Source organism: Saccopteryx leptura, chromosome 2 (genome assembly GCF_036850995.1).
Source record: "Saccopteryx leptura isolate mSacLep1 chromosome 2, mSacLep1_pri_phased_curated, whole genome shotgun sequence".
Taxonomy (NCBI): Eukaryota; Metazoa; Chordata; class Mammalia; order Chiroptera; family Emballonuridae; genus Saccopteryx; species Saccopteryx leptura.
This window is the reverse complement of record NC_089504.1, coordinates 10,510,437-10,525,143: the sequence shown is the minus strand read 5'-3', so window position 1 is coordinate 10,525,143 and position 14,707 is coordinate 10,510,437. Positions and strand designations below refer to the sequence as shown.

At 41.5% G+C, this 14,707-nt stretch overlaps 1 protein-coding gene across 2 annotated transcripts in view; it reads right to left on the bottom strand.

The window, feature by feature from the left end:
* The window catches only part of SCAI (suppressor of cancer cell invasion), a 132,382-nt gene that overhangs the window by 15,333 nt on the left and 102,342 nt on the right, over positions 1-14,707 (bottom strand). Inside the window, exons 15-16 of one of the 2 annotated variants that reach the window (XM_066367170.1) lie at positions 3,442-3,514; positions 1,695-1,959 (exon numbers count right to left, since the gene is read on the bottom strand). In XM_066367170.1, the coding sequence (XP_066223267.1) occupies positions 1,883-1,959; positions 3,442-3,514 (150 nt within the window). In that variant the 3' untranslated portion in view covers positions 1,695-1,882. Of the gene's footprint in view, positions 1-1,694; positions 1,960-3,441; positions 3,515-14,707 lie in introns of those variants that run through there. The other variant, XM_066367169.1, reaches the window with a different exon arrangement.

Sequence of the window (14,707 nt, the reverse complement as noted above, 5' to 3'; positions counted from 1 at the left end):
AATACATTGTAAATATTTTCTTTCTTTGGTCTGATACATTGCTGATCTCACTTATTCCCATAGTCTGTTATTATTTATATGCTTACTGATTCCCAATTCACTATGTGCGCCCAGGATTAAGCTCCTTAAGGTCTAGAACTATGATGTTTTACAGTAGCTGCTGGACAATTAAAAAGAACTTAAAATGGGACTGTTCCAAGCTGAGACCTACTATGAAGTGTAAAATATACATGGGATTTCAAAGCATCAGTACAAAAAGACAGTTAACATTAGTTTCACCAGTTTCTTTCTACTTTTTAAAACATGTGGCTACTAGAAAACTTAAAATTACATAGGTGAATGACTCCCATTATATTTCTATTGGATAGAGCTGCTAAACTATTATATTCAGTCTAACTCTCAAAGGTAATTTTATAAATCTACTTCTTATTTAGTATTGCTACTTCAAACAGCACCTCAGCCAGAAGCCTGGGAGCCCATTCCTGCCTCCTTCTCCCTTATTTTCTCATCATCACCAATTCCTGTTGGTCCGCTGGGCTGCTATCTTTTGAAGCCAGCTAACCAGCCATTGTCTTAGCTTGCCACCACAACCTCCCTGTTCCCTTTAATGCTCCTGTCCAATTTATTGCGCATAAGGCTAAATAAATGCTCTTTTGTGTTACTGCTGCTTAATATCTTTTGATAGCACCCCACTGTCCTCCATTTAAATCACAAAAGGTTTTTCATAACTCAGTCCCATGATTTCAAACTCTTCCCTTTAATTAGCAGGAGCTACTTTAATTTCTCTACCTGTTCCAAAAACTCTCTCATCTCAAAGCTCAGGGCTCACATGCTATTTCTCTGCTAGAATAGTAATTTTTAATCATTTCCCCTCCCCATCTTCAACTCCACCTTAGACATTTCATGCACTGCCTTCATTCTCAAAGGCTGGAGTTCATCAAGTGTTGCACATGCTTCCTCCTACGACACTAACAGCACCTACAGGAATTGTCTGTATATTCCACTAGACAACTGGCTCTGGGAAACAGACTGTGCGTGTCTGGTCAGAAGGTTACCACCAATGCCTAGCACTGTACCTGACAAATAAATATTGAATAAATGTTTGCTAAATGAATGAACTCCTGGATAAAGAGAAAACTGTAGACTTTAGATACCAGAGGTGCAAGAACCTAATCTGACATTCCAAATATTTAGGTATCTGCTCGTTTTGTGCCCAGATGGAGCACATTTAGGAATTAAAGGTCTAAGCTTTCTAGCATAAAAGATAGGATACAGGACTAAAAATTATTAAGGACATATATTTCAACTAGGCATATTAGTAATAACAATAGTTGGCACACATGGAATATTTATTATACACTTAGGATTGTTTTATGATACTATTATTACCTCCATTTGATAGGAAATAAACTGAGGCAAAGAATGGCTAAGGAACTTTGCAAGGGTCATACAGCTAGGAATTGACCGAGTTAGAATTCAGATTCAATCAGTTTGCCTCCCGAGTCCATGTTTTCGTCCTATATATAAAAGTCTTTCAGACCAAATAATCTTGGCATTAACCCATTATACCATGCAATTTTAACTAAAGCTTATTCTTGATGGGACAAATTGATAGCAAAAAGTACTCTCAAGTAATTGGAAGGGGGGGGAGTGTTACATTTCTCCAGAAATGATAAGCAACAGGTTAACAAAGTCCTCAAAGCAGGAGAATTTTACCGTTGTTTGAAGGTAAGTTCTATCCCTTAGTAAAGTGATTTCTGGATACAGGAACTTAGTATTTCTACATGTTTTTCCCTGTTAAATAGCAGAACTTACCTTAAAACAACGGTGAAAAGTCTCCAGCTTCTCTCAGGCATTCAAATGCTGACCATCACTTCCTGTGTCAAACTATGTCAGCAGACAGGACTTCTGGCTGGGAAGTAGCAGTAAAATGCCGTCTCCCACAGAGAGACATCAGCACTATTCAGTCAGGGAGATAGCGACATGGTGACAAGACTGCTGAAACAGCGGTAAGGTTTGGATAGTATCTTACCTAGCTCAAGGGCTGGGCCTTAGAACCACACAGCATGTGTTGCCAATTAAGGACAAATTATTAAGTCTTTTATTTCTTATTCATCTGAGAAATGGCGAGAACATGAGCCTATCTCTGTGGCACACTGATAAGAGGTTCTTTTATTTAAAAAATACAGCAAGGTAAAAACGTGAATAAAAGAAATCCTTAAGTTGTGCCAGTTAGTGTATGCTAATGCTTAGGCATAGGCTGAGAAGTTTTCTTGACTAGAAATTTTACAGTCTTGTCCTGGCTGGGTAGTACAGTTGGTTAGAGCAGTGGTCCCCAACCTTTTTTGGGCCATGGACCGGTTTAATGTCAGAAAATATTTTCACGGACCGGCCTTTAGGGTGGGATGGATAAATGCATCATGTGACTGAGAAAAGCATCAAGAGCCTGACCTGTGGTGGCGCAATGGATAAAGTGTCAACCTGGAAACACTGAGGTTGCCGGTTCAAAACCCTAGGCTTGCCTGGTCAAGGCACATATGGGAGTTGATGCTTTCTGCTCCTCCCCCCTTCTCTCTCTCTCTGTCTCTCTCTCCCCTCTCTATAATGAATAAATAAAATCTTAAAAAAAAAAAAAAAAAAGCATCAAGAGTGAGTCCTAGACAGATGTAACAGAGGAAATCTGGTCATTTAAAAAAAATAAAACATCGTTCAGACTTAAATATAAATAAAACAGAAATAATGTAAGTTATTTATTCTTTCTCTGCGGACTGGTACCAAATGGCCCACGGACCGGTACTGGTCCGCAGACCGGGGGTTGGGGACCACTGGGTTAGAGCATTGTCCCAATATGCCAAGATTGCAGGTTCAATCCCTGGTCAGGGCACATAAAGGAATCAACCACTAAATGTATAAATAAGTGGAGCAACAAACTGGTGTTTCTCTCTTCTTTCCTTTCTCTCTTCCTCAAATCAATAATAAAAATTAAGACAAAGAAAAGAAAGGAACGCTATAACTAGCACTCCCTCTTCAAAAAAAAAAGGGGAAAAAAGAAATTTTACAACCTTTAAAGATGCCTAAAATATGTAGCCAACAACAATACAGGAAATCATGCTAGATGGATGAGGACAAGCTCACCAAAACAAAGAGCTGCAAAACAAATTTTAAAAGGTACAAATCAAGAGTTCCCAAGAGCAAGGGACCAAAACCACCCTTCTCTCAGGAATGCTTTACCATTTCTTTGGGAATTATCTCAAGGCCTAATGGTAGCACATTAAAGAAGTCTGGTGGTTCTGGGCTGACTTCACATTAACACTCACCATATTAAACACCACAAACTCACATGCGATCATTATATATGGGAAAACAAAGATTAGAATTATTTGAAATTTAGACAGTGTTTATTTAAAACCTATCAATAGAAGAGGTAATGAGAGGACATACCTTGTAAAGCTTTTGGATACGCTGTAGGAGAAAGCAAGCAGACTAGTGGCTGTCCAAATAAGTTTGTGAAATTCTGTAATATATAAGAATTTAAAACGTTCATTAAAGGTTTGACCAAAGATAGTAATTTTCCAAAGCACATCATTAGTGTTTAGATTGGGCTCTTTGACTCATAAGCAGCTGCAGAAACATCAGTAACAGCCGAACAGACTGCTATTCGTGTATAACTACCATGCATATAATAGGCTTTCTTAAAATAGTGACATTTACTATGGGAACTATTGGTTTTTAAAATAAAGGCATAGATAAGGTTGCAGTGTTATAGGGAGCGGTCATCTGCCTACCAAGAGGCTAGCTACTGACTAGGCAATAGACTCTGGCGAAGGTGTATTCAACAGGGTGAATTTTCCAAGACCTAAGGTCTGGCTTTCAGCCTCACAGGCTCTAAAACCCAGCTTACTGGTCTGTGAAGAATAGATCCATCTCTTACTGAGAGTCATTAACTGCTCACACAGAATGATGTATAAAACCAGAATGCCAATGTGTTCATTTACAGCAAGAATTAAACTGACACTCAAAGAATACTCTGTATGATTTAAGATAATTCTTTCCCTGAACACAGATCTATATGGGAAACAGAATTATAAACTGTCTTGTAAAACAAGATGGATAAAACTAAAAGTAAACTTAATCAGAAGTGAAAATAAAATTAACTAAAATACACTCCTGAATCATAAAAATAAACACTAAAACAAATGGAAAGACATACTGTGTTCTTAGAGAGGAATCAATTCTAAAGATGTCATTACACTAATTTATTGAAATTTAAATCAACCTCAAAATACTAGACACAGTTTTAGTTCCATGCAACTGAAAAAAATAATTCTAAAGTTCATAAGGAATAAGTAGATTAGCCAGGAAAACTCTGAAAAAAAAAGAGCAGAGAGGGAACAAGACTCATCAGATATTAAAACATACTTTAAAGTCTCAGTAATTAAAAATATGTGGCCCTGGCATAAAAATAGACAGAAGACCAATGGAAGACAATGGAGAGTCCAGAATTAGACCCCAAAACAGACAGGACTGAATATATATGATAAAGACAACAATTCAAATTGCTAAGAAAAACTGGATAGTCATGTAGAAAAAAAGTTGGCTCTATATTTCACACAACACACTAAGATAAAATATGTCAATGATTTAAATGTAAAAACTTAAACAATAAAAATGTTGAAAGAGCCTGACCAGGCAGTGGCACAGTGGATAGAGCATCGAACTGGAACGTGGAGGACCTAGGTTCAAAACCCCAAGGTCATGGCTTGAGCATGGGCTCACCAGTTTGAGCATGGGGTCGCTAGCTTGAGTGTGAGATCATAGACATGACCCCATGATCGCTGGCTAGAGCCCAAAAGTCGCTGGCTTGAGCAAGGGGTCACTGAGTCTGCTGTAGTCCCTCTCACCCCCCAGTCAAGGCACAGATAAGAACGCAATCACTGAACAAGCAATCAACGAACAATTAAGATGCCGCAACGCAGAATTGATGCTTCTCATCTCTCCCTTCCTGTCTGTCCCTCTCTCCAACTCTAAGAGGAAAGGAGATAGTGAGGCAGATTCCCACACGTGCCCCAACCAGGATCCACCTGACAACCCATCTGAGGCCAATGCTTGAATCAACTGAGCTATTTTTAGCACCTGAGGCTGATGCTTGGACCTGCAGAACTATCCTCAGCGCCAGCAGCCGATGCTCAAACCAATCCAGACACTGGCTGCAGGAGGGGAAGAGGGAGAGAAGAAGAGGAAGAGAAGGGAAAGAGGGAGGGAAGGAAAAGCAGATGGTTGCTTGCTTCTCCTGTGTGCCCTGACCAGGAATTGAACCTGGGATGTCAATATGCAGGGCTGATACTCTATCCACTGAGCCACTGGCCAGGGCCCCTATTATTATTATGATTAATAAACCCAGTCACAAAAATAAAAGGCTTGTACATAGTAAAATAATGAATAAACTAAATCAAAAGCCAAATATTCTTTTGGGAAATGTATTTGCTACTCATATTACAAAGGATTAATCCTTAATATAGAAAAAACTTCTCCAAATCCATAAGAAAAAGTCTGCTAATCCAATGAAAAATAGGTAAAAGACAAGAGAATTTATAGAAAAGGGAATTGGCTCAAATGTATGAGAGATGCTCAACCTTACTGATAAAGAGAAATAAAATCAAAGCTACACTATATTACCATATTTTAATCTGTTAGTTTAGGAAAATTTCTATGTTTGAAAATATATACTATCGGCAAAAATATGGGGAAAAACACTCATATGAGGATGGTCAGAAGTACAAATTAGTAAAGACCTTTTAGAAGACAATTTGGCAGTTATCTATTAAATCCAAATGCATATTCCATTAACACAGCAATTCCACAACTAGGAACTTACCCATCAATATACTCTCAAACCTGCAAAATAACGTAAGTCCCAAGTTATTTCTTGCAACATTGCTAATGACAATAAAGGACTGCAGAAAACCAAATGACCAGCCAGAAGGGAGTGGCAGAATAAATTATGGTACTGTATGATGCAATACCAGGCAGCTACAAGAAAGAACGAAGGAGTTCTTTATGAATGGATATGGATAGATCTCCAATATTACTTAGCAGTGGAAAATGCAAAATATAGAGAAGTTGTGTATGGCATGTTACTACCATTTGTATAACGAAGAAGACTAAAGACTATGTATTTATTTTGGCTTATATATGCATTTTAAAAATTTTTATAGAAAGATAAACAAGAAATAAACAGGTAGAGATAGTGTAACTGAGTGAATTGGGCCTGGCAGGGAAAAAGAGATTTCATAATATGTCTTTTTGATTTTGCAACTCTGTAAATATAATAGCAATACAAAAAATTTAAATGAATAAATTTAAATAAATTACACATTTCTTGTAATCAAAACAAAGGGAGTAAGTTGAATGATATAAGGCGCATCCTTCAGATAAGACAGCCTGAGGCATCCCTCCACACTGCAGAGATGGCCTTCGGGACCCTTGGCCATGACCTCTCACTCTTGGATAGTGCTAAAATGAACACTGCTGTTATCTATGTCTCAAAGTTTTCTTTTTGTTTGCTTCCCTTGCTGATCAGCTTCTGTCCTGTTTTGTTTTTTTTTAAACACCATGTAAAAGAGTTAGCATAACAAGCCTGACTGCTATCCTTTGAAAGGTCTGCTTACAAGGTTGTCCTTGGCTGGCTCTGGGAACCTAGATTTGGGTGAGTTCCCACTATTAGCAGAACTGATAAAGAGTGGCTCACTTTGTCTAGACTGTGCAAACAAGATGGTTTATGTTAAACACCTCCTTTCCTTCTGGTAGAATGGCATTTTGGTATGTGCCAGCCACAGGGTACCTACATAATCAGTTCCCCATAAATATCCCAAGCACTGAGTTCCTCGTGAGCTTCCCTGGTAGATACTTTAGCCGTGCTGTCTCAACCTTTTGTTGGCAGACTTAGGTACATCCTGTGTGACTTCACTGGGAGAAAACACTTGGAAATTTGAGGATACTTTTCTCTGGACTTCATCCTGTGTGCCTTTTTCCTCTGCTGAGTTTGCTCTGTATCCCTTCACTGCAATAGTTGTGAGTACAACTATACGCTTAGACCTGTGAGTCTCCTCATGAATCACTGAACCTGAGGGTGATCTTGGGGACCTTTGATTCCCTTCTTTCAGATTATATTTAAATTTTAGGCCTGGAAAATAGTCATTTTAAGGATGTTTCACATCTGTTTTAATCTATGCAGTATTTAATTTTATAGTTTAACTCTCATCTTTTTTTTTCTTCTTTTCCAAGTGAGCGTAGGGAAGGTAGAGAGAAAGATTCCTACATAAGCCCAGACTGGGACCCACTTGGCAACCCTGTCCGAGGCCAATGCTCTGCCCATCTCGGGCCATGCTCGCAACTGAGCTATTTTTAGCACCTGAGGCAGAGACTCCACGGATCCATCCTCAGCACCTGGGGCCAATGCATTTGAACTAATTGAGCCATGGATGGAGGAGGAGAGAGTGAGACAAGCATCAACTCCCTGTCCCACTTATACTGCTCACAAAAATTAGGGGATGTTTCAAAATGATAAAATATCCCCTAATTTTTGTAAGCAGTGTAGTTACTCCATTAGGTTGTGCATTCATTGTTTGCTTCTCATATGTGCCCTAACTGGGGATTAAACCCATGACCTTGGCAGGTTAGGATGATGCTCTATCTACTAAATGATCCAGCCAGAGCCTAATTAAGAACATTTTTAGTGTTTTTCACACTAAGGACAAAGTTGGCTATGTAATACAGGAGCTCTTTGTCATAGGCTGGGTTTCTTTTTTTTTCCAGTAAGAATGGGTAATGACTTTTATTCGATTTTACAAATGACTACTGAGATAAGCACCTAATTTTTCTTATTAATCCTATTGACATAGTATATAATATTGATTTATTTTCATATATATCTAACCTTCATGTATAATTCAAATCAACTACTGGCAAATTATTCTATTAACAGGTCAATTTACTAGTATTTAATTAAACTTCTTCTAATCCATAATGATAAACTAATTTAGATGTAGTTTTCTTTTGTGTGTGCTATTTTCATCTCAAGTAGTGTCACCATAATAATTCCTATCATTACCAAGCGCTAACTACTCTTTTTTTTTTTTTTTTTTTTTTTTTTTACAGAGAGAGAGAGAGTCAGAGAGAGGGATAGACGGGGACAGACAGACAGGAATGGAGAGATGAGAAGCATCAATCATTAGTTTTTCGTTGCGCATTGCAACACCTTAGTTGTTCATTGATTGCTTTCTCATATGTGCCTTGACCGCAGGCCTTCAGCAGACCGAGTAACCCCTTGCTCGAGCCAGCGACCTTGGGCTCAAGCTGGCAACCTCGGGGTCTCGAACCTGGGTCTTCCACATCCCAGTCCAATGCTCTATCCACTGCGCGACTGCCTGGTCAGGCCTAACCTACTCTTCAAGGACTATCTCAGGCTGCTTAAATCCTAACCTGTAATCTTAATCCTGTAAGATCAGTATTGTCAACCTATTTTACAGAGAAAGGAAAAGAGGTTCAGAAAAGACCAAGGACACGTTCAAGGTCATACATGTGCCTTGTGGCCTAATTACTATAGAATGAATTGGGTAGTATGCCCTAGAATTGTGTATTTCATTTTTAAAGTTAAAAGTATGTAAGGCCCTGGCTGGTTGGCTCAGTGGTAGAGCATCAGCCTGGCGTGCAGGAGTCCTGGGTTCGATTCCCGGCCAGGGCACACAGGAGAAGTGCCCATCTGCTTCTCTGCCCCTCCCCTTCTCCTTCCTCTCTGTCTCTCTCTTTCCTTCCCGCAGCCGAGGCTCCATTGGAGCAAAGTTGGCCCGGGCACTGAGGATGGCTCTGTGGCCTTTGCCTCAGGTGCTAGAATAACTCTGGTCGCAACAGAGCAACACCCCAGATGGGCAGAGCATCGCCCCCTGGTGGGCATGCCGGGTGGATCTCAGTTGGGCGCTTGCGGGAGTCTGTCTGACTGCATCCCCGTTTCCAGCTTCAGAAAAATTAAAAAAAAAAAAAAGTATGTAATGGTAAATCCAAAAGGGCTACAGCCTTCCTTGTGGAGAAAAGAAGATAACTATGATCGCTCTCCTCTATTTCATACCCTGTGATTAGGCTTTTCAGATTTCTTTCTTATGGCCATTAGATGTTTTTCTCTCAGGAAATTATCTATTTAACCAAGATTTTAAAACATCTTATAACCTTAAAACAGTACATAGGGTCCCTTTTTTAAGATCTCTTTTGTTCAATAAATACTCACTGAACCTATGGATTAGACACTGTTCTAGATGCTGGAGATATAGCAGTAAACAAAAGATTTTTTAAAAACTCTCTTGACCTGTGGTGGTGTAGTGGATAAAGTGATGTTGCTGAGGTTGCCGGTTTGAAAACCTGGGCTTGCCCGGTCAAGGCACATATAAGAAGCAACTACTGGCCCTGGCCGGTTGGCTCAGCGGTAGAGCGTCGGCCTGGCGTGCGGGGGACCCGGGTTTGATTCCCGGCCCCTTCCGCAGCCAAGGCTCCATTGGAGCAAAGATGGCCTGGGCGCTGGGGATGGCTCCTTGGCCTCTGCCCCAGGCGCTAGAGTGGCTCTGGTCGCGGCAGAGCGACGCCCCAAAGGGGCAAAGCATTGCCCCCTGGTGGGCAGAGCGTTGCCCCTGGTGGGCGTGCCGGGTGGATCCCGATCGGGCGCATGCGGGAGTCTGTCTGACTTTCTCTCCTCGTTTCCAGCTTCAGAAGAAAGAAAGAAAGAAAAAAAAAAAAAAAGAAGCAACTACTAAGAGTTGATGCTTCCTGCTCCTCCCTCTGCCCCTTTCTCCCTCTCTCTTCTCTCTCTAAAATCAATAAATAAAATCTTAAAAAAAAAAGTGCTGTGGAGGCATATGATTTATGGCAATTAGGGAAGACCCTATGAAGAGGCTTCAGTTGGTCAAACACCTGAAGTACACTGTGGGAATCTCTGAAGAGGATTCAAGGCACGGGACACAAAGAGACCAAGCAGAAGACAGCTAGGTATGTCTGAGGAGCAGAGGCAGATTTAACGGCAGGCTCACCGGGCATGCGCCCTGGGCCCCGACTTCTGAAGGGCCCTGCAAAACCTCAACTTTACCCTTTTTTCTAATGACACCAAGTTTGGTTTCATATGTGCAATTTTTAACATTAATAGTACATAATATTTTTTACTTATTTTTATTTTTAATTTTTTTCCTTTTCATTTTTTCTGAAGCTGGAAACAAGGAGAGACAGTCAGACAGACTCCGCATGCGCCCGACTGGGATCTACCCGGCATGCCCACCAGGGGGCGAAGCTCTGCCCACCAGGGGGCGATACTCTGCCCATCCTGGGCGTTGCCATGTTGCGACCAGAGCCACTCTAGCGCCTGAGGCAAAGGCCACAGAGCCATCCCCAGCGCCCAGGCCATCTTTGCTCCAATGGAGCCTTGGCTGCGGGAGGGGAAGAGAGAGACAGAGAGGAAAGCGCGGCAGAGGGGTGGAGAAGCAAATGGGCGCTTCTCCTGTGTACCCTGGCCGGGAATCGAACCCGGGTCCTCCGCACGCTAGGCCGACGCTCTACCGCTGAGCCAACCGGCCAGGGCTTTTTTTACTTATTTAAAAACATGGTTAACATGTATTTTTATTTTCCCTGTCTCTCTCTCTTATTTATTTATTCATTCATTCATTTTTAGAGAGGAGAGAGGGAGAGAGAGAGACAGAGAGGGAGAGAGAGGAGAGGAAGACAGAGAGAGAAGGGAGGAGGAGCTGGAAGCATCAACTCCCATATGTGCCTTGAACCAGGCAAGCCCAGGGTTTCGAACCGGCGACCTCAGCATTTCCAGGTTGACGCTTTATCCACTGCGCCACCACAGGTCAGGCTCTCTCTTTTTTTTGAGCCCAGTATTTTCTTCTGTGCCCGGGGCCTCAACCGACCTTAATCCGCCCCTTCAGTGTGACTGAGTGACAAGGAGATGGGCGACAGAGATGCACTTGAAAGGAGTGAGGTGTGTGAGGGCAGGTAACACACACCTTTACTCTGAGTGAGAGGAGGGCTAGGAGGTTTTGGGTAGAGAAGTGACATGATCTCATGTACATGCCCATGCTGGAGGGAGGCAGGGGAGAGGGAAGGAGACTGGGTAGTAAGCTACTGCAATAATTCAGGGGAGAGGCGACGGAGGCATGGCGCACGGTGACAGCCATGGTGGTGGTAGATTTTGGACAGACTGGCTGGAGAAGAGGATTTCCTGAAATGAATGTGGGGTGGGAGGGGAGGAGGAGTTGGGTGAAGCCAACAGAGGAGACTAAGACAATCAGCTGACTCCAGAGCTCTTTCTCCTGAGGTCATCGAGCAACTCGAATTTAGGTTTTAAAGGCCTTGCCCAAAGAAGGGAACAGAAGTCAGAGCTGAGGTTTTGCCTAAAATGGGAGTCTAATAGAAAATTGTCCGTTAGATTAGAATCCCAAAGGGCTACAGCCCTAGGGTAAGGATCAACCAAAACAAACTTCACACCTTCTTTCCCTGACAGCTATTCCTCAGGGGACCGCAAGAAAATTTGGTGTTGAGCAGAGACAAACAAGACAAAAACAAGAGCCTCTGAGAGTTTTAACTATAAATCAACCCTGAGCATATTTGTGGCCCAGATTCACACCACTCAGTAGCGCCCCAAACCGGGTCCCTGCACAGGAGTGCCTCGGGGATCTATCCAGCAAAGCAACACAGCCCTCTCTGCATAAAAGTGCTCCATTCTTGGGCTCAGTGAATTCCCACAAATAATTTGAAGGATGAGAAGAAACAAGTCAAAGACAAGCAAGCATACAAGGATACAGAACTAGCTAAGGGTGCCTTTAAGCAGCAAAAGCAGATTTCAAGTATAAGAATTATGAGACAGACAAGAAACAATAAGATAAGTATGCTTATTAAGTTTAAACTAATATAGAACAAACTTGAAAATATAAAGTAGGACACTATAAAAAGAGTAATGGGTTATTTTAAAAAGAACCAAACGGAACTTCTAGAGATGAAAATTACCACAACCAATTTATAAAACTTAATAAATGGGTTTAATAGCAAGTTAGTCACAGCTGAGGAAAGAATCTGTAAACTGAAAGATAGCTCAGAAATTATCCAAATCTCAGTCAGAGAAAAAAAGGATGGAAAATAAAGAAGTCAAGAGGTGTGGAAGATGGTAAGAAAGCTATGTGCATCAATAATCAAAGTTCCAGAAGGAGACGAGAGAGAAGGAGAGAAGCGAGGGCATAGCCTGTATCTGAGGAGACAATCAGTGGCTGAGGATTTCCCAGCAACAATGGAAAACTACAACCTACCACTTCAAGAAATCTGCCAAGTCCCAATAGGTTACCCATCACAGTGTAAGTGCAGAATGGCGAACACTGGCGAAGGAGCAGGGATGACACGGAAGAGGGAGGCTGACCCACAGAAGCGCTCTTACATAATCTTGCTTTGAGGGCAAATGCCTTGACTGCGGCCACCTGCAGTCATCAGTCACACAGGACAAGTCTGTTTAGATAAAGATGACGGTTCTGACAAACGAAGTCACGTTCACTGGCAAGGATCCAGCCTTGTCGTCATTATTTAAACACTCAAAAGATTTTCTTCTTTCAAGAAAAGAAAGCAGAATTATAGAAGTGTTCAAAACGACTGAGGGATTTTCCCTCTCACACTGGTCCCGCACTACTACAGATAAGGCCGCTTCCACTGGCCTAGTCCGCAATGGAAACCCGAGAGCCACACTGTATGCAGCCATTCTTGTTACACAGGTCGGACATTTCAATCACTCTTCTGCAAAGAGCCTCAGACTAGCACACCGGCTCCTCTTTGCCTAAGTGTGGAAGACCACGGGAATCAGTTAGGCAAATTACTTAACCTCCACAGGTTTCCTCACCTATAAGGATAATATATAGTACCTATCTTCACTTAATCATTTAATATATATTTATTAAGACTCTTTTAAGTGTGAGGCACTGGGGACATAAAGATACATGTGCATACAAGTACAAACACACACAGGGAGACTTAGGGAAAACATAGCTGCTTAATGCTGACAGACCTTCATATTGCAGGCAGAATAGTGAAGTCTGCTCTGGGGAATATGACCAGACCATGAACACAGACCTACCCAGCTAACTGGTCCAGCTAGACTATCACGCTGAGCAGCTCAGTCTGACAAGCCCTATCCACAATGTCAGAGATTTTGACATTATTCTAATTTCTCCTCTTAAACCTGCTGAGCAGATAGGCAAGGGAAAGTCTCTTATATAACATACAAAGGTAAAAACAAACAGAAATACATCATGGAAGAAACAGATAGCAGGGAGAACTTTTAAAATGATCACTGAAAAAATAAATAAATAAATAAAATGATCACTGATACTCTCAAAGGTAAGAGATCATATTTCTTTTTTTTTTAAATATATTTTTATTAATGTTAATGGGATGACATTAATAAATCAGGGTACATATATTCAAAGAAAACATGTTTAGGTTATCTTGTCATTAAATTATGTTGCATACCCCTCGCCCAGAGTCAGATTGTCTTCCGTCACCCTCTATCTAGTTTTCTCTGTGCCCCTCCCCCTCCCCCTAACCCTCTTTCTCCTTCCCTCCTGTGTCCTCCCTCCCCCCACCCCTGGTAATCACCATACTCTTGTCCATGAGAGATCATATTTCAACCAGGATAAAAACCAAGATAATTATTCATGTGTATGCATATGTTTTATACACACCTATATTTTACATCTATATTTTTTATAAAAGAAACATCTAAAGAACAAATAAAAAATCTTAATATGGTCAGAAGATAAAGGCAATGGCACTTCCTAAAGAGCAAAGAGACTAGAAGATGGCAAATAAAGGGCAAGAAAATCAGAGGATTAGACCAGAACGTCTAATATGTGAATGACAAAAGCTGCCAAAAGACAGAACAGAAAAAATGGAAGGGAAGGAATCAGTGGAAGCTCTCTTTGCCTTCTCTTTCTTTTATCTCTTTCTCTATCTTTCTCCTCTCTAAAATGAATAAATAAAATAAATAAAATATGTAAAAAAATAAAATAAGAAAATGAGAGAGTAAATGTCCAAGAGTCAGACAAAGGACTGAGGAAACAGAGATCCAACACAGAAGAGAGATGAATTTTCAAGAGAGCCTGACCAGGTGGTGGCGCAGTGGATAGAGCGTCGGACTGGGGACACAGAGAACCCAGGTTCGAAACCACAAGGTCACTGGCTTGAGTGCGGGGTTGCTGGCTTGAGCATGGGATAAATAGACATGACCACATAGTTCCTGGCCTGAACCCAAGGCTGCTGTCTTGAAGCCCAACGTTGCTGGCTTGAAGCTCAAGGTCACTGGCTCAAGCAAGGGGTCACTCGCTTTGCTGTAGCCCCCTGGTCAAGGCACATATGAGAAAGCAATCAAGGAACAACTAAGAAGCTGCAAAAAAAGAATGGATGCTTCTCATCTCTCCCTTCCTGTCTGTCTGTCCCTATCTGTCCCTCTGTCTGTCGGTCTGTCTCTGTCACACACACACACACACACACACACACGCATAAAATAAATTTCTCCCGATAACAAAGAAAGGCCTCTGGGGTAGGAGCTGCGCAGCACGTGGAGGTGGAGAGGGCTCCAGTTCAGAGGCTCTGGGAGATAATTCATCATGAACATAAAATTAAGACTAATGCA